This window comes from Pogona vitticeps, chromosome 2 (assembly GCF_051106095.1).
Source record: "Pogona vitticeps strain Pit_001003342236 chromosome 2, PviZW2.1, whole genome shotgun sequence".
NCBI classification, from domain to species: domain Eukaryota; kingdom Metazoa; phylum Chordata; class Lepidosauria; order Squamata; family Agamidae; genus Pogona; species Pogona vitticeps.
In genome coordinates this window covers 257,100,640-257,120,644 of record NC_135784.1, presented here as the reverse complement: position 1 = coordinate 257,120,644, position 20,005 = coordinate 257,100,640, and the positions used below count along the sequence as shown (strand labels likewise).

At 40.7% G+C, this 20,005-nt stretch overlaps 1 protein-coding gene and 1 non-coding gene across 6 annotated transcripts in view; both read left to right on the top strand.

Annotated features, from left to right (window-relative positions):
• YTHDC2 (YTH N6-methyladenosine RNA binding protein C2) overlaps positions 1 to 17,896 on the top strand; it is a 46,605-nt gene extending 28,709 nt beyond the window's left edge. The window contains exons 22-31 of one of the 5 annotated variants that reach the window (XM_020780024.3): positions 2,689 to 2,894; positions 4,955 to 5,150; positions 6,857 to 6,963; positions 8,141 to 8,433; positions 12,205 to 12,267; positions 12,872 to 13,049; positions 13,964 to 14,167; positions 15,565 to 15,747; positions 16,243 to 16,365; positions 16,721 to 17,896. In XM_020780024.3, the coding sequence (XP_020635683.2) occupies positions 2,689 to 2,894; positions 4,955 to 5,150; positions 6,857 to 6,963; positions 8,141 to 8,433; positions 12,205 to 12,267; positions 12,872 to 13,049; positions 13,964 to 14,167; positions 15,565 to 15,747; positions 16,243 to 16,323 (1,511 nt within the window). In that variant the 3' untranslated portion in view covers positions 16,324 to 16,365; positions 16,721 to 17,896. Of the gene's footprint in view, positions 1 to 2,688; positions 2,895 to 4,954; positions 5,151 to 6,853; positions 6,964 to 8,140; positions 8,434 to 12,204; positions 12,268 to 12,850; positions 13,050 to 13,963; positions 14,168 to 15,564; positions 15,748 to 16,242; positions 16,366 to 16,720 lie in introns of all 5 variants that reach the window. The other 4 variants (XM_020780023.3, XM_078386248.1, XM_020780025.3 and 1 more) reach the window with 4 other exon arrangements.
• On the top strand, positions 10,664 to 10,828 carry LOC140705067 (U1 spliceosomal RNA). Its single transcript, XR_012084622.2, has one exon. It is a non-coding gene; the product is annotated as a U1 spliceosomal RNA (small nuclear RNA).
• Positions 17,897 to 20,005: the final 2,109 nt, after the last annotated feature.

Genomic DNA, 20,005 nt, shown 5'->3' with positions numbered 1-20,005 from the left:
ACTATTTTAACTATGGCCCTGTTTCGCAAGACGAATCCCCAGGAGGCTTCTGAAAGTGGTGCTTTGCTGGGGGTGGGGTTGTGTGCTCTTCTCCGCTCCCGCCCCATTCCCTGCCTCACAGCTATCGTTGCAGGGTGTCAGAGGCTTCTCCGGGCTTTACTAACAGGTAAACAGGCAGTGGAAATGCACCGGGGAAGCCTCTGAAGCAGCGCTTTGCCTGGGTGGGTGGGTGGCAGGGGCAAGCCTGCCCCCCCTTGGCAAAGCGCCACTTTCAGGAGCCTCCTGGGGCTTGTTCAGCAGTGGAAAAGCACCTGGGAGGCTTCTGAAAGCATCGCTTTGCCGCGGGGGTGTGTGTGGTGGGCTTGCCTGAACTGTGAGGTGGGGAGGGGGAGGGGCTGGAGCGGAGAAGAGCAGAAAATGGCTGCCGGCTCCCTGCTGGGTGCAGGCTCTGAGCTGTTTGGCACTCTTTTTCCTGCTGTTCTGAGGCTACCAAGGCAGTGTGAGGAGCCGGGCTCAGTCTACAGGTAAGTGATTTTTGTTTGTTTGTTTGTTTTGGACTTTTTTTTCCCCCACAGGAACACATTGATTAAATTTCATTGCATTCCTATGGAAAACTATGCTTCGCAAGATGACATTTTCGCTGGATGGCATTAACCGTGGAACAGATTAATTTCGTCTTGCGAGGCACCACTGTACAATAAAAGCAGCTGTCTTTCAGATGTTACATTAAAGCATTTTCTCTGATGGCCAACGAATGCCTTGCATAGAAAGCGTAACCTGAGGAATATCTCTGTTTGCTGTTGTTTCTACCACTGTAATTATAAAAGACAGTGAAATGAACACAGATATGCCTATTGGAGATTAGAGTAGCAGTATTTACTGTTCTGATTTTGACCCACGTAGCAACCATTGCGTGGCTTACAGTCAACATAGTGGATGTTCATATTTCTGTTGTTACAATGTGAAAATAAAGGCATGTCAGTAGTGTGTGTAGAGCTAGTGTTCTCGTTTACACTGACAGGAGATAATGGAAACAATTTTTAAAAATACCGTATTTTTCACACCATAAGACGCACTTTCTCTCCACAAAACAGGGGGGTGGAAAGTCTGTGCGTCTTATGGAGCGAAGAAAACAGATTATATTTTCCTGTTTTCTTCTCCTAAAAAATTGGTGCGTCTTATGGAAAGGTGCGTCTTATGGAGTGAAAAATATGGGTAAGTCACAAGCAATTAATATCAGGTAATAACTAAGAAAAATTATAGCAGTATAACTAAGATTGGTGTGTTCTATTAATTGGTTGTGTTCCCCCCCCCATTACTCAACTTTCTTCAAGTTTTAGTTCCTCCCATTTTTGGAATTCTCCAGATGACAGACAAAAATGAATTTCTTTTAATAATGAATATTGATATCATTTTCCTTCTAGTTCATGGATCATGCAGAGTGTGGCAAGCCCACAGACTTCAACACTCCATGTAAAATCAGTACATAAAATTAGAGATTTATGTCCTGGTTTGGTGTCTGCATAGATACTGATATGTAAGGATAGCAGTACTCTCTGCAAGGATAAGCCTTGAAGATAGTTCTTAAACCTATGGAGATCTTCCAAATTCTTAACATAGTGTATGTATTTGTTAGTAAACTAGTATCATCTGTAGGCCACCTTTCTCCTGATGAGGGGACTCAAAGTGGCTCACAACATTAAAACAAAAAAAACTAAAAACACAATTAATTGTAGGAAAAGCCCAAGAAGCTCAGACGGTCCTTCTCTATCCTTCACAGCCAAAATTTTAAACAACACTTGATTGTAAACTAAGTAGAATGTAAGCCCATTAGCCTCTTAGGGACGACACCACCTATTATTAAATGTTTTATTGTTGAGGCCCACTTCTCTTTCAGAGGTAAGGTTTCAGACTGTTTTAAGTAATGTAGCCTTCCAGATTGCTCTGTATGAATTCAGTGCCAATACAAAATGGCTTTCTGTAAGTGAGATAGGAGTGCAGCCATGTTCACCTATTAATGCTGCCAGGGCGCTGTAGAAAAGTTCAAAATAAAATTTTGGAATAATAAACATTGCATTATTTTAAGGTCATGTATTTGAAATAACCTTATAATCTGTCATGATCATATGATTCTTAAAATATTATCAATCAAAAGTGGATCAGTATTTTGAATTGTTCTTGGGAGCCCCATCGTCAAAGATCATGTTCAGGAATCATCCTTTGTTAAATCAGTAAATAATCAGGAAATAATATTTGTTAAATCAGGAAATAATCTATATCAGTTTACATCAGAATTTGGTTGCTTCTCTTAGAATTGCTAAAATTGGAAGGTTCCCCATTCTACAACCCAAAGCAGATTCATTCAAGACTGAATGCTGAATACCCATCATGTAAATAAGCAGACTGTGAGTTGATACGAACTATTCATCCAGTTTCAGTTTCAATTCAAATCTAAGGTGCTCTGAATTGAAACAGCAATTCAGAGCTGCTGTTCACTTAAAGCAACTGCATAGGAAGTGCAGTTCCTATGAGACCTACTCATTGCGACCAGTGACCAAGGATTATGGAAGTCACAGTCTAAAATATCAGAAACACTAGAATGCCCAAACAACAGTGCAGAGCTGTGCCAGACCTGTGTACCTGAAACCAATTACTGTTCTTAACAGAATATTAATTTCTTTACTTTAGGTTTTGTAAGAGCCAGAGGTGGTGGAGATATAAGAGATGTTAATACAAACTCAGAGAACTGGGCTGTGGTCAAAGGTGCCTTAGTAGCTGGAATGTATCCAAATATAGTTCATGTTGACAGAGAGAACATTGTGTTGACTGGGCCAAAAGAGAAAAAAGTTCGATTTCATCCTACCTCAGTTCTGAGCCAACCACAGTATAAAAAGGTAAGATGGCTTAATATGGTGAAGTTAATAGCAGAATGATAGACTTGAGCAGTGGGAAGGGAAAGTTCTATGTTTGTTCAGTGACAAGTCTTTCGAATGTTTTGATACTCATACTTGTAAGATACACCTTGGCCGATAGTTACAGTGGTGCCTCGACTTACGAACATACCTGCTTATGACCATTTCGAGTTACGACCAGCTCCAGCCACAAAATATTGCTTCTACTTGCGACTGGAGCATCTACTTACGAACAGAAAAAGGCAGGAAAAAAAGGCGGGAAATTCAAATTGCTAACTGTAGGTGGCGATGAGGCTGCTTCTTTGTAGTTCTTTTGCCCCAGCAGTTAGAGAGTGTGTGTCATCGTCGGAGGCTTGGGACTGCCTCCTTCTGCTTCTGAGTGTGTGTGTGTGAGTGTGTGTGTTTGCAGGGAGGCTTTGGGCTGCCTTGTAAAGTAAGGTGCTGTTTTCTGCTTTTAAAAAACTGTTCTGGGTGTTTTTGCAGCTGTTTTTGAGCTGGGAGGTTATGTTTCTGTGCTGTGATGGGTCTTTGGGGGGTTGTTTGTCCCCCCCATTTCTGATGGGTCTTGGGGGAGTTGGTTGCTTTTTTGGGAGGATTCCCCATTTCCGATGGATCTTGGGGGTTTGTTTGTTTTTTGGCTCCCCCCCATTTCTGATGGGTCTTGGAGGGTTTGCTTTTTTTTTTACTTCTCCCCCCATTTCCGATGGGTGTTGGGGGGGTTGGATGCTTTTTGGCAGGGTTTTCCGCATTTCTGATGGGTCCTCCATGCTTCCCTTGCTTTTTTCCTTTGTTTTCTTTGCATTTCCGACCTGCCCCCTTTGTTCTCTGTGCATTTCCGATCTGTTCTGTTTGTTTTCTGTGCATTTCCAATGGGTCTTGCACACTTGATTGCTTCCCCCCCCCCTTGGCTGGAAGGGATTTTTTTTTTTGGTGATTTTTTCCTTTGGCCAGAACAGATTAATTTCATTTCAGTGCATTCCTATGGGAAGTGGTGCTTCGACTTACGACCATTTGGAGTTGTGTCCATCTTCTGGAACGTATTACGGTCATAAGTGGAGCCACCACTGTACCATTTTCAATGATACCATTATGGAAGGAGAAACCATGTTTGAATGTTGCACAGATGACTTTTTCTAAACTTGTTTCAGCACTGTATTTCCAGGTTTTAATCTGGGCCAACTGCATTGAGTAGGTTTTACACAGTAATCCTGTCTGCGGACTATCCATTCTTCCATGTCTGTTATGTGGGCGAGACACCAGTCTCTGTACAGATTCCTACAGTGGGACAGGATGTGCCCCTTTATCTAAGTCAGGTGCAGCCCCCCCTTTTTTGTATCCAAGAGCCTTTCATTATGTGGGGACAATATTCTTTGTAATTATTTTGCGTTTGGATTTAAGTTGATTATCCTTAATTTGGGTGGTGGGGAATTGCTAAACAGTGAATACTTTATTTCCCAAAGCTTACAGCATTAATTACTTCAGTCATGATTTCAATGATAAGTATAATGGGGTGAGGAAACTAATTTGCCACTTGATTGTTTTAGAATGAGCCTTTATTCTTTAACTTCAGGCCTTTGGTTGGATTGGCCCTTTGAAACAGATAGAACCTTAGCAAAACACTTGATGTCTCATTTTATAAATCACTAATTTTGCCCTCCCCACCACAATTAGCATGTGTGTATGTGTGTGCACGCACACACGTGCATATGTGCGTGTGCGTGTGAGATATGCATATACAAACAAATATACACTCACTCATACATGTTCTAATAGGTTATCAAACCTTTAAATGTACGTCAGGATGGGTGATTGCATATTCTTGTCTTGAGTTTCTAGAGTTTTTTTTACACCTGCTCTTCCTTTAAAAAGCTTGGTGTGGTTTCTGTGGAACTCCAGTAATCAGCTGTTCAGACTCAGCAATGTGTGATATGTTCCCAAACCTCCCCCCTGCAAATAACTGTTAATCCAGCCTTAGAAACTAGTATTTCAAATCGTTCCAGTTATTGCACTGAAAAGAAGAAAATCTATGTTTCTACCAATAGATTCCTCCAGCTAATGGCCAAGTGGCAGCTATTCAGGCACTCCCTACAGACTGGCTTATATATGATGAAATGACAAGAGCCCACCGAATTGCTAATGTCAGGTGCTGTTCAGCTGTGACTCCAGTCACTGTAGCCCTCTTCTGTGGATCAGCTAGATTGCCAAGTAATGCTTTACAGGAGCCTTCATCGTTCAGAGGTATAGTGTTGGTATAATATATAACATTTTAAAAATATTTTATGTGTATGACTATATCGCCCTGAACATGCCTAACCTCATCTGATCTTGGAAGCAAAGTAGAGTCAGTCCTGGTGAGTTCTTGGATGGGACACGACTAGGAAATACCAAGGATCTCCAGGTAGAGGTAAGAAATAGTCTTGTTTAGGACCTTAGATAGCTATTGCTAGTTAGTGCTAAAAATACTATACTAATATATACGAGTATATACAAATATATATACTATAGCAGTGGTCCCCAACCTTTTTGACACTGCAGACTGGTTGGGGGAGACGGGGTCTGTGTGCGGGGGGACGGGGCATGGGGCACGCTCATGTGCCTGGGCAAAGGGGTCGTGCTCACTTGCGTGGGCACTCACATAAAGGACGGGGTTGTTCACACGGTGGACGCACACCCTTGCACTCATGCAGGGGGGAATGCGTGCGGGGAGGGGCAGGAGATCTGTCTCCGCGGCCCAGTCCAGCCAAGGCTATAGACCGGCACCGTGGACCGGGGGTTGGGAACCCCCGTACTATAGTATACCAATACTATACTAAAAGTACCAGTGGTGTTAAGGCAGCTTTCACTGTTCCTTTATGTGGTTTATATTGTAAATCTTTTAAGATTGATATTTGACCTGCTTAATATCTGCCATTATGTGGAGGAACTTTTGTCCCCTTTTTCTTCACCATGGTAGCCTCACTTGACATCCTCGCTCAAGGAGGGGCAACTCTAGCAGGCCTGGAGCCTCTAGCCATGCCAGATTTGAAAAGGGCCACCCCCTCCAAAAAAAAAGGACAAATATTAAAACTGAAATTTCCCAAATGACAATTTCCAGTTTTGTTTGGGATATGGTTGGGCTTGGAGATTTTGAATGCACCTCCCTGTAGCCTGCCTAATGCAAAGTCCCCCATTTTTCTTCCTCCCAAAATATTGTTATTACACTGGGAACAGGTGGTTGGGTGGGAGTGCCTTGCGGAAATGCACTTGAGGGCCACATCTCCTAGTGAGCTATACTTTGCCCAACTCATCAGTAGCTGAATGCACAGTCAGAGGATTACATGTGGCTGCCAGGTTCTACCTTCTTCCCCCTTAATGCGTGAAGGATCTTCATGTAAAGAGCCCTGATGTGTTTATTAACTGTGTCATAATGGATTTGATTAGAATTATTGCATATAGTTGCCACAGTAAATAGGGTTAATAAAATAACCTGTTTTGTCATTATTTTATTTAAAACCCTTATACTATGTAAATAATTTAATATACTGAGTTTTCTTAATAAATGAAATAGTGCAACACTCACATTTGCAGCACTAAGTAGATTTTGATTTACAATTTATTAAAAGTAAATCTCAGAAAAGTGATTTGACTTAATGAGTGTGATTACTGCCATGTAGGTTAATTTGCTAAATAAACAAAGTGTATATTCGTGCATGTGTGAACAAATACGCATAGGTTGTAAAGATCATCTCAGACTCAGATAGAGGAGACCAATGCAGAGTTTTTCTGGTCTGGAAACAGAAATTAGCAGCACAAACGAAAATTATATTTTAGGAAATGTGAGTGAACCTTTTTTTAGGGATTATAAAATAAAAATTAAAAATGGAAAATGTTAATTTAAGTCCTCCATTAAAATGTAGTACAGATAAAGGCTTAACATACAGGATTTCTGTTTCCTAATATAGTAGATGGTGCTCCTAATGATAGCAGTGACAGTGAAATGGAAGACAAAACAACAGCTAATTTGGCTGCATTGAAACTGGATGAATGGCTCAATTTCAAACTAGATCCAGAGGTGGGTACTTCATTACTGCTAATAAACATTTTCCAAAGGGGGAAAAAAACTTTTGAGGGCTCTCTGAGTACATTGAAACTGAACTAATTTTTAAAATTAGGACACTAATTCTCAGGATTTAACTACTGAATGAAACATGAAATTTTCAGTGTCCCTGCTATTTTAGTACAGATAGATTAATAGATAGAACCATCTTAATCACCCGATATCTGCATTATGAATGTAGGTTAAATAAAGATGTGAGGAGAGGAAGCCCTCCCATCATACTGGCTATTGCTCTCATCACAGAGAGAGTACTGTTCTGAAGAGGAAAGTCTTGGCACATGGGAGCTTGAGAATAGAAGCCTCCTTGTGAAATAATTGATCAAGGGATTAAAACAATTTCAAAAGGAAAAAAAGTGGAAATACATGCAGAATCAGATTTTTTTTATAAATAAAGGGATATTGGAGAAATCCCTTTTTTGGTATGAAAGGACGTCAGTGGACGCTTCTCCTGGCCTAGACAGAACTTCAGATTACTCAGTGAAACCTGTAGATTCTGTCTTCAGATAATGCACAATCAGCATGGAATTTGTTGCTATAAGATACGGCAGTGCCCAATAGTTTACATAGGTTTTTAATAAGATTGGATCTCTTGTTCATCAGCTTCAGAGGCAATATTAATCTGAATAGAGGTTTCATCTCATGAATGCATAAGAGAGGCCAGAAGTGGTAACAGCAGACATGATTCTCTCTGCATGTTTTGGCTGTGTATAAAGGGCCAATGATTCAGACCACCTAGATTTGATTGACTGCTCCCCTTTATTCTAGTCTTATACAGAGCACTTTAGAAAAGCCCTACAAGTTCAGTTTGTTTCTAGTTCTTTCCGCTTTCTTTTTCTGCCCCTGTGGAAATAAGTGCTCCACAATCCATGTAAGCCTTGTGCATGTCCAAAATGAAATGCTTCATTTAAATGGGGAAGAATGATTCAGATATTTTAGATATTTTATTTCCATGCTTTTCCTCTAAACTTTCAAAAGAGTATTTTTTAAAAGACTCTTGCCATTGATATGGTGCTTTCCTGTGCAATGATTTATCAGAATATTGCACTCATAATTTCCTTGTGCAGTTTTTTGTATTGAGCCTTTTGTCTCTCAGACACATGTGTGTTAAGAGTAGGAACTGTGCTTATTGCAGGCTGCCAGCCTCCTCCTCCAACTGAGACAGAAATGGCACAGCTTATTTCTCCGGCGGATGAGAGCGCCTTCAAAGCCCTGGTCTCAGGTTGACGAGGCAACTATACGAGCGATCATTGCTGTGTTGAGCACTGAAGAACAGTCTGCAGGTCTGCAGCAGCCTTCTGGAATCGGACAGAGACCCAGGCCCATGTCATCTGAAGAACTTCCTGTAGCATCTTCGTGGAGATCAAACTCTAGTCGAAAAAGCTCGGCAGAAGGAGAATTCGTAGATGATGCATTTAATCCTGAAAAGTTAGTATTTTGAATTAGTGACCCAACACATGCTCCGAGTCTCTTCTCAGAAGATCTGTGTACAAAGGAGAGGCCCATTATGTGCATGGTTCCTAACCCATTAAGGCTTTTTTTAAAGAAAGGTGTGCATCACCAAAAAGACATACAACTGTGGCTTTTCTTTCTCAAGAGGCAAGACCATTGAAGCAGCAGGGTTGGCCTCATCTCTGCCCTGTGCTTCCTCCTTGTTTGTCACTCGCCATGTTGAATTGCCTTAGTCTAAGTTCTTGTGCTTTCTGTATGAAGAAGTCACTCCTTTTTGTTGTAGTGTGTAACCTGTACAGTGGGAGAAGAGTGAACGGCATTAGGTGGCCATGTGTTGTGTTGCTGTGCTCCTGCCATAACTACAAGTTGGGCATTGTGTGTACATGGCGAGTCAGATTGTGGCCATAGCTTCTTAGTAGTAGATATGAGGCCTGAGATTCTACTACTACTTAAATCTTTTCCCTAAATATTGCAACATTACTGAAATGCATTACAAAACATGGGAACAATTGGGCAATACAGTGGTGCCTCGCTAGACGATTACCTCGCAAAATGAGGAATTCGCTAGACGATGACTTTTGAGCGATGTTGTGCTTCACAAAACGATTGTTCCTATGGGCAGTTTTCGTTGGACTATGTTTGGTCCTTGCCTTGCAAGACGGGGGTTTTTTTGGACCCCGTTTCGCAAGATGGTTTTTCCCCAATTGGAATACATTAATTACATAAGACCTACTTTTTGATCCCAAAAAAGTGGGGGAGAAAGTATATGCTGCTGGCTTTCCAGGGTCTGCATCCTGGAAAAACAGTAGCATACACTTTCTCCCCTACTTTCTTGGGATAAAAAAGTAGGTCTTTGTGAGGGTTCAGTTTTCGGGGCTGTTTGTTCTCCCAAATAAAGGACGAGTCGGTTGAGGTAAATCAAAGGGTTATGTATTTATTGCAACATCAACTCCAACAGGGTTCACTCCTAAAAAGGGGTTCAGAGATTCTTGCAACATGTTACTTGGTTTCAACGGGGTCCATAAACTATTTACAAAAGGGTTGGTTGTCTCTGGGTTCCAAGGTCCTGTTAATAACGGCACAGTCCCCTGCCCAGGGTCCAATTCTTCTTCCAGCGAGATCAACGGAATAGTCTCTTCGTCCCCGCTCCACTTGCCCCAGGACGACCCGTCTCCGCCATCGACTCCCCAGGGGCCGGGTAACCCCCCAGCTTCCTCAACTTGGCTATATGCCATTGTTTCTTACATTCCAGTTCTCGTGCCACAGCTTCTCTTTCTTCCCGGAGCTTCCTCCTCCACTCCTTGGCCTCGGTCTCACCCCAGTATGACAGGCGAGGCTTTAGCCCAAGTTGGCGGCGTTTCTCAGCTTCCTCATGGGGGACTCGGACCTGCTCCCATTTGTGGGTCCAGAGATCCTCCAACCAGATCCACTCCCAACCCCCCCGGTATCTCTGTCGGCTTCCCTCTTATATCTCCCGCCGCTGCCTCAATCTCCTCCCTCCTCCTTCCCGCCAAAGATTCCCTGGGTCCCAGGGAAAGGGTTAACCCTTTCATAGTCGCCTCCAGGTCTCGGGTATCCACCCCCTTGTTCAAGGTAAGGGGCTCGGCAACCATTTGCTCCCAATCTGGGGTCTCCACGCCTTTCTCTTCCCGACGCGTTGGGGACGGACGTGGGGATGTCTGTGTGTGGAGGGTTCTCTTTGAGAGCGACGGCACTCCCACTAAGGCCTCCACTTTGGGGGCCTCACAGTCTTATGTAATTAATGTGTTTCAATGGGGGAAAAAAAACATCTTGCAAAGCATTGCCAATGGCGCTATGGCTGCAAATTTAAATGGTAGAGGATGGTGCAAATAGCCAGGAATCAAAAGGTAAAGAGATTGTAAAAACACCAGGGAAATCACAAACACGGTCCCTGCGGGACCCCCATCAGGGGCTAGGTGTTCCTCCCACAATCCTCTAGTGCACAGGTATTAGCATATGCTAATACCTTATGCTAATACCTGTGCACTAGAGGATTGTGGGAGGAACAACCAGCCCCTGATGGGGGTCCCGCAGGGCACCCCAAAACACTGAGGAGCTCTCTTGGCCTGTGGCAGGACTGGGGCTGTGCAGCGCTGTACTGAGTGGGAGGTACATCCAGGGGGTCACCATGCCTTGGGGGGGGGTCAGGGGACAGAAGGGGTTAGGAGGTGCAAGGGCCATTCTAACTCATACCTTGCAGGAGAAATACCATGTCATAAAAGTGGTTTTCCCAGGGGGAGGTTCATCCATTGCACTTTGGGTGTGCTGCTGATCCCTGTGATTTCCCCAAATGTGGGGAACTCAACTGCATAATTTGTGTTAATGGAGGGATTGCACTTGTGATTTTCCTGGTTTTTCTAGATCCCTTTTTATCTCTTTTTCTCCTTATCAGGACCTATTGCAAAGGCAGCAAGTTCTGGTGATGTCTTGTATTGCATTCTTCCTCTTTTTCTCCCCTGTGGTAAAAGATCAGGGCAAAAGGAGTCACCATTATCAGGAGCCAGGGGGCTGCTTTGATTCCTTTCACCCTCTTTCTTTGCTAGAGAGAGAAAAAGGGAGACAGCCCTCTGAGACCCATTGCATTTCCAAAGGTAGTGCAGGTGAGGGGATTGCCTTTCCCCATTATGGTATGGGGAACTGTGTTTTGCAAGATGATGTCTTCTATGGGCAATTTTCGCAAGACGGTGATTTCCCCCCAATTGGAACGCATTAAATAGATTTCAATGCATTCCAATGGGGAACTGGGTTTCGCAAGACAATGTTTTCGCAAGACAGTGATTTCCGTGGAACGAATTAAAATCGTCTTGCGAGGCACCACTGTATTCTGGTATTTTCCCTTTTCTTCTGAATGGTACCCCTCCTTTTTAGATGCACACACACACACGGACACACAGACATTTCATTCAGTCACAGTATGGTCTTTCTGTCTTGCTGAAAGTCAAATACCCATTATCCCAGTATGTAGCACACAAAGCCTACAGAATCTCAGCATCATTGAAGAAATTAATCTGATGGCACTAGAATATATTCAAGCCATATACAGTGGTGCCTCGCATAGCGACGTCAATCCGTGCAGCAAAAATTGCTGCTAAGCGATTTTGTCGCTATGCAATTAAAAAAGCCCATAGAAACGCATTAAAATCTGTTTAATGTGTTCCTATGGCCAAAAAACTGACCTTAAAGCGAAGATCCTCCATACGGCGGCCATTTTTGCTGCCTCTTAAGCGAGGAATCCGTCCCTAAACACAGTGGGCGGCCATTTTTTTACCTGGTGGCCATTTTGGAACCGCCGATCAGCTGTTAAAAAATCATCGCTTTGTGATGATCGGTAAGTGAAACAGGGACCTGATCATCGCAAAGCGAAAAAAAACATTTAAAACATCGCAACGCGATTGCTCTTGCGATCGCAAAAAGTTCGTCGCTATGCGGTTTCATCGCTAAACGGAGCGCCCGTTAAGCGAGGCACCACTGTATTTTAACAAAATTGAAATCCATTTCCACAGTACTAACAGCTAGCAGAATAATTCACATGAACCTAAGCACCATTAACAAAACAAACTATAAGCTTTCATGAAGATTTTAAAAATAAATTAGAGCTTGAGAATCATTCTGAAATGCATAGGACCTAAAGAAATGCCCGATGAACTACAGTATGAACATAGTTGTAATAAGTTTGAAAATGTCATTCAAACAAGTTGAAATTATTTAGATATTTTTCTCTTTCAGAAATCCCCCCAAAGCGTCTTTAAGTTATGATATAAACAAAGAGCAGAACAGTACAATATTAAGGTAATGTTCCAGTTTTAAAGCCTATTGAAAGGACAGTTTGAGAAAAGAAAATAGACTAGTTTAATTTTCCTTAAAAAACAAAGTAAAATCCTATGCTAATGATCATCACAGTTCTCACTTCTGAAATTTACAACCATTCCTTACAGGCTTTACCAGGGGATAAGTTACAGGGGCCCGTCAAAGCATAAGCTTTGATTCTATTGGATAATAGCAACCATTACACAACACCACTTCTCAGACTTGCTTTCATGGTAATAAAGATCACTGTTATCTCATAAACAGCTGATGTGCATGTCATGTTTCTGAATAACTTGTTTGCAAACCAGTCAGCCCTGCTTGCTTGGCTCCTAGGTCACATTTTGGTGCACACTGGGATCCTGGTGTATACAAAACATGTATACATCAATTTCACTTTTGTAGATCTGAAACATCAGAGTTTTAACTCCCCCACCCTCCCCCCAAAAGCTAACACCTGTCATGTTTTGGAATTCTCTTAGAACATTAACAATAAAATCAATGTAATTATAGTTTAAACAGCAGTAATTACTATTTATTGCCTATGATAATTATTATTTAAATATAGTGGTCTGCTTTCAACTTCTAGAGTTCTAATGAAGTCTGCATCTCCAGCATTTCACCAACCACTGAAATTCAAAGAGAGAAGTGTCCAGCATTCCAAAAGAAGCACAGATGACAGGTCAGACCAGTTATCTCTGAAATCTACGGACAGTAGCAGTTACCCCAGCCCCTGTGCCAGTCCCTCTCCTCCATCATCTGGAAAGGTGCAGTAGTTCTTCATTGCCTTACATATTATGGAAGAACAGCTGTTTTTTTTCTAAAAAAATAGAATTATGAAATATTTTGTGTATTGTGTCAAGACACTATCACAGCAGCACTTGAAATTCAGGAACAGGCAGTGTTTTGGGAAAAGCTACTGATCTTAATTTCTTCTTCTGGAGTACACATTTATACTGTCTCATTTTTCATTGCGCCTTTTCAGTTTTGCCATCTAGCTACAAGGCTTCCCTTTCTACTCACATTTTTGTATATATGTAGAGCAAACGTCAAGACATAACAGAAGAAGTTTTTAAAAAGTGAACTACGTAATACTTTGAAGCAAGTTTTTAAAAATGTGTAGTAAAGTGAAGCTTGCAACTGATTGCTTAACCATGAATAATTTTGTTCTTGATCCATGCTATTTTTGTCAAGTACAGTGATTGTTCATTTACCCTACGGTCAAAAAACCCAACAGTTTACTAATGACAGTTTCTACATCATTTTTAGCTGACTAGAACTGCCAGAAATATAGCCTGTACTTAGAGCCAATGAGCTGATTTCTGCGTTGATGAAATGTAATGCTTTCAAATCCATAGGCTGCTTTTAAAGATTTAGTGACAGCAGATGGTAGAAGCGGCAGGTTTACTTGGTTGGTTCTGTGCTCTAGTTGCGCTGAAATTCCCAAACAACATGACTGAGTGCTATATTCAGTTATTTCCTTAATCTGTAATTTACGGTATCCAAATTTGCATTCTTTTGTCAACAAAGATGGCAGCTGTTACTTTGTTCAGCAAGAAGAGTATGACCTTGCTTCACAATCTTAAAATTTTTCAAGACTCTAATAATAATGTGTTGCATTTATCTGAGGATTATAAAAAGAATGAGGTGTGTATTCTCTTTCCATGTTTTCTTTGGACAGGGCTCGAAGTCTCCTTCCCCACGGCCAAATATGCCTGTTCGATACTTTATTATGAAAAGCAGCAATTTGAGGAATCTTGAGATTTCACAGCAGAAGGGAATTTGGTCTACAACCCCAAGTAATGAGCGAAAGCTGAATCGAGCCTTTTGGGAGAGCAGTGTTGTTCACTTGGTGTTTTCTGTTCAAGGCTCAGGCCATTTCCAGGTGAGAACTAAACATTTTGAAGTTAGACTGTCAGCATTGCATTAGACCATGTACCATACTCTTATCAAACTATAACAATTTCTCAGGTATCCACAATTAATTGCTTCTTAAATTTGTTTCTTGACCTTCTTCCTTTGAGGTCTAACCTTTGAAAATAAAGGAAAAGATAATTAAAGCTAAAAAACTAACATTATTTAATTTTCACTTGTTTTTATTTTCAAGGAACAATTTTTTTCTATAGGAAAGAGTGTTCTCTGAAATATAAGTAGTATTTAGTGCTGGATCCAGGTAAAAAGGACAAAAGCAAGACCTGAATTGAATTATAGTTTAAGCAGCAGTAATTACTATTTGGTTGTAATTGGTTGAAACCTAATGGTGTATATTATCATGAGTTTGGCTTTACATTAGCAAGGATGTTCCAATGCTGTCGATGGCTCATTGTTTGCTAGTATAACTGTGCAGCCTTCCTTCTGGGTTACATGGGAGGAAGAATGGCTTGTGCTAATGGTCCCTTTGAGCCACTTGAGTTATTTTTCACCAATGGCCTGGGGGTGCAGGCAGTAACTGCTGCCTGAAGTAGAGTCACTGTAGGGACAAACAGGAAGAAACTCTCCACTGGGCAAGACTATTGTTACCTTTACCCTCAGTGATCCCCTCCTGATTCTTGAGTTGCAGCAGTGTTAGCAAGAACCTTAAGATGAATTTCTGGGAGCCTCAGCAATGTACAAGAAAAAGAATCATTTTATTATGAGGGAGAGGAACGTCTACTATAGTTCTTTACTTGCTCCATCAATTGAAGGTCACATGAAACAAACTGATCCTGCTCAAATAATAAATCACTGGATGATTATAAGAAAAGATAAAATTATTGTCATGATCTTGCCCTCCTGATTGCCATGCCCTCAAGCTGGTTAGCAATGACTGGTCAGTCATAGAATACTTTTCTCAGCTTTCTGGCTGTAAGGCAAACAATGGGGATATTCTGCCTGCACCTTGCCCGAGGCAGAAAGTTGTGTCCCTGCCAAAAAGCAGGAAAAAGAACTGCTTCAGTACTGGGTCCTGTACAAATACATTTGTTGAGTTTACTAAAAAAAATTGTACAAACATTTCAAAATACATTAGTTTTATAACAGATAAAAGCTTGTCAGGCCCGTAGGCAGAATAATTTGATGCAGACACTTTGGGGATTTTTCCCATTTAGTCTTTCAGAGACTTAAATAGTTACATGATACACACACTGTTTCCATTTTCTCCTCTGAAAAACAACTACTATAGCATCATGAAATAGTAGCACTTTGATAAAACAACCGAGCCCTCTTTAAATAAGGAGCTTTGAAGGTTATGATGGGTTTTTAACATAACTTGATTTTAAATAGTTATATTACAATTTGTCACAGGGTTTTGCTCGAATGTCTTCAGAGATAGGTCGTGAAAAAAGCCAAGACTGGGGCTCTACAGGTTTAGGAGGAGTATTCAAAGTGGAATGGATCCGTAAGGAAAGCCTTCCCTTTCAGTTTGCTCATCATTTGCTAAATCCTTGGAATGACAACAAGAAAGTACAAATAAGTCGAGATGGCCAGGTAAGCCAGTTTTTACAGAATACAGGGAAATTATTGCCGTCGGGATTTTTTTGTTCCTTTTCTCTTCTCTGTCAAGAATGTTTAAATTAGCATTGTGTTGTTTATCCCTGTGCTGGAAAATATACAGTGTATATAACATGAAATGGCATAATCCTACCAATTTAAAACCAGGCACCAGCTAGCTAAAATAAGCTGGTGTTGAGACCAGATGTCACAGCCTATCTGAGCAGAGGTGCAGGGCATGATAGTTCAAAAGGTGCTGACACCAAAGCCCTCATGAAAAAGTTGAAACTTCAGCAGCCTCTTAAAATGAGGGAGGGAGGCGAAGCTCCACCAGAAAGTGATTTTAGAGAATTGGTGCTGCCTCCAAGAAGGCCCAATTTAACGTGTTGCTTCCCCCCCCTTTTTTTTTTATAACGGCAGCTTGATTGTCATAATTTTGCCTTTGACTTAATCAGTTTCAGAATTCTTGACTATTGCTTCTCTCTGGTATAGGAATTGGAACCTCAGGTTGGTGAACAACTACTACAGTTGTGGGACCGTATTCCTTTAGGGGAGAAAAACACAGCTGATTGAAAATACTGTAAAAGGTTCCGAGTCATGCATTCTCTCTTGATGGTATGTAAATACATGTGTTTAAAGTTTTTCTTCCTTGTTAATCTCTCCCTATCAGGCAAGTTTTTTGGACAAAGAAATGGCACAATCAGCAAAGAATAATTGCTGCCTTTGTGACAGCAAAGCTAAGGTTGGGTGGCTCCACACAAGGCTTAGAGAAGGAGAAAGAAAGTTCTGCATATAGCATCATGGCAAAAGCCACTGGAAAGGCCATGGTAGGAGTTTCACCAAAATGCTCTAGCCGAAGCTCATTTTAAACACTTGGGAAGCAGTTGAGAAAATTGTCATTTTACCAAAATTAGGTCATTTTGTCAGAAAAATGATAGCAAAGTTGTAACTTACTAATTCCCCTCCACAGTTGCACCCCATATGAATCAGTCAGCCAAGATCACCAGGGCACCTGCAGAAAAAGGAAGAATGAGAATGAAGCAGGCTGAAGGAATTCAGTGGAACAGACTGGAAATGCAACTACTTTCTGCTTTGAAAGAAGCAGCGTGGACTGCTCTTAATTTTGTTGAAATGTTACACTGATGCTTCATTTACAAACATAAGGACACCCAATCAGACAGAAACCTTTGGTGGACTCGAAATAGTGTTGTCATATATATTTAATATTTCTTCCTGAAGAAACAAAATGTTCTCAGTAATGTTCTGTTCAGACACAATGCTCTACAAAAAAAGGTTCAGAGATAAAGTCTGCTGCTGCTGAAATAAAAACTTGTGAGAGATTAAATTGCTTGGATTAAATTACTTAAAATTATAACATGGATGCCTTTAACACACTAGCTTCAGGATATTTAAATTTTAACGTTTTTCTGTGTCAAGTATGCAGACACAAAAATATATATATTTTTTTGTAGGGGATGAACTTCAATGTTGAAGGAAAAGACCCTTCAAAAAGCTTCTGGGCATTGGATTGGCTACATCATAACCACTTTCTCAAAACCATTGCCAGCAGTGTTTTCTTCTCATTTCCAATATTACCTGGTTCTTCTTATTCATTTTGTTAATTTAATTAGTTTTTTTCAAAATAGGCTTTCTTCAACAAAGTTGATGCATATGTATTTTCCATGTATAGCACCACTGTACCCATTAAATGTAGCTCTAGTCTTGTGAGAAATATCTGTCTAAGCAGAAGTTTAAGTGGGGAGAGAAATGTCATATTGAATTGGAAGGAAATTAACAGGATTGGCTTTAATTTTTGCAGTCTTCAAAGCTAGTAAAAAGAATACCAGATTTCCCCACCCCCATAAAATTGCAATGTGAAAGTAGAAGAGACGGAGAGGTTTCCTTTTCAATTAAACACTACATGAGCATTCTGACAAAGATTCTGGATTTAGGGTGACACTTTTTTTCATATTTCAGTATAGATTGACTTCTTCATGGTTCCTGGTAATAAGTGATTGAGTTCTTCTGTACACCAATGTAGCAATCTCTTACTATGTTTTACTGACTGTGATCCAAATCACCTTATCTGTTTACAAGTTGCAAATTGGAAATAAGGTATCTTTAGATTAAACTTGTTTTGTTTCTATCGGTGTTATGTTTTGGAGTGGTTTTTCCCTCTTTATTTTATTTGTTTTATTTATTTCTTCATTTGTGACTCTGCAGTAAAGAATTAGGTGATATCAAAAAGTAGTATGTTGTATTAATCCTGGGTATGGATCCTTATCTTTTGATTGATAAATTACATTCATTGCCAGTAGTTTGTTTATCACAAACGTAATTGTTCTGCTCTAGTTATGTTGCAATAGTTGTAGATAAACACCTTGCTGCATAGTGAAATGCAGCCTGACAGAGATAGAAATCAGTGCATCCTGTCTTGTAAGTGCTTTTGGTCTGTTTGAGATGCAGGTGCAGCTGTTCTGGGGCAAAAAGAAGTGCAGCTGATGATCTCGTTAATAGTTTCTAAATTCCAAAGTAATCAAAATTGTTTGAAAATATAATGCTAATATGAATTGAGGTGGTCTCTGTGCCATCACCAAGACTGTGGTAAAGCAGAAGATGAACTTAGAACCTGCATTATGAATTAGTGAAGTAGAAATATATGTAGAGAAAAGACTAAGATAAGGAGAGAAATAAAACCTAATTAACAAATGACCCCTTTCCAGTATGACCTCCCCTCAGTAAAAAAAAAAAAAAATGTGCAGACAAGGCAAAAAATTAATTAGTCAAATGATGAACAACAATTTGTACTTCGTCCCACAAACTGGTGACCATATGAAGCTACAGATCTCAGGAGTGAGGAAGGAGAACTGAAGCAGGATAGCACTGGCTTGATCAAAGCCTGAGCGCCAGCCCAGCACACAGCACAGTGACACCACACATACATCATCCTGCCTCCTTTCCTGCCCATCTATAAAGTCCGTCCCTTACCAGTGCCTTTGAGGTATTTGGGAAGCCTGTTTGTCTTAAAAATATAATCTGTTCAGTGTATTTTCTCTCCACAACAGCATCTGCTGACACTCCTGGAAGCCATTTACTTTTAAATTCTGTCATTGTGCTGCCCCGGGTATGTCTATCTCTGCATTTAAAGGGCAGTTTCTAGAAAGGCCTCTGTAATTACTTCTCTTGAGCAGAAATAATCATGCAAGAATTCTCTATGAGTGAGAAAAGTTGTTCTTGATAATATTGTGATTTAGGCATTAATTTATCATGCTGCATCATCTAGTGGCCTTGCAGCTACTTTGGACAGTTTCAAGCAATAAAATAAAAAATACAGGGAATAGACAATTAGGTAGCATACAGCACTGGTTCTTAACCTTGGATTACTCAGGAGTTTTGGACTGCAACTCCCAGAAGCCTTCACCACCAACTGTGCTGGCTGGCGTTTCTGGGAGGTGCAGTTCAAAAACATCCGAGTAACAAAGGTTAAGAACCACTGGCATACAGCATACTGAACAGTACACAAGTATGTTCCATTACATTGGATAGGATTATCACCAATGTAACAATAGGTAATTCTGAACTGAGGAAGACAATAACTTCTATCTAAAGGTAAGAACAGAATCTCTTATAAATACAATTGTTAATTCAACTTGCCTCCTAGCACAGGCACTGACTAATTGGAACCAACGTTGTATATTAAGATAGACGGCAAGTCCAGAGATCTTTCTTCATATAAAACAGAACTATATACTTGTACGAGGCTTTAATTTAATAAAAAGAAACGGTTATGCATGTAATGTCTTACAAGAGAATAAGAATCTAGTGCTAGGTGGTGCTGTTGTATAAATCTTGAAATGGAGGAAACCCTTTTCAAATCTGAAACAAGCTTCAGTTAGTCTTCTCTGTGGTTATGTTTCCTGGCTCAACAGATCCAATGTATAATTAGCAAAACACTCATCATCATAGTGGGTAGGGGAATATAAAACCAATTAATTAAAATGCTTACAAAGACTCATACCCTGCACAGAACAGATGTTAAATCAATATGGGAGAAAAGTTGAGAAATATACCAAGGGCTTCCCTTGGTATGCAAGTGACATCATTCATTGTCTGGCACATCTCCATGTACAGCTGTATACACACTTTGTGCAGATGATAAACTGGGGCCATCATCATCAAAAAATCAAAACCGTCATTGTCTGCCTTGCTTCAGGTGGTTCTGGAACTTGTGAAAGGGTTTCTGAGGCAGATCTTA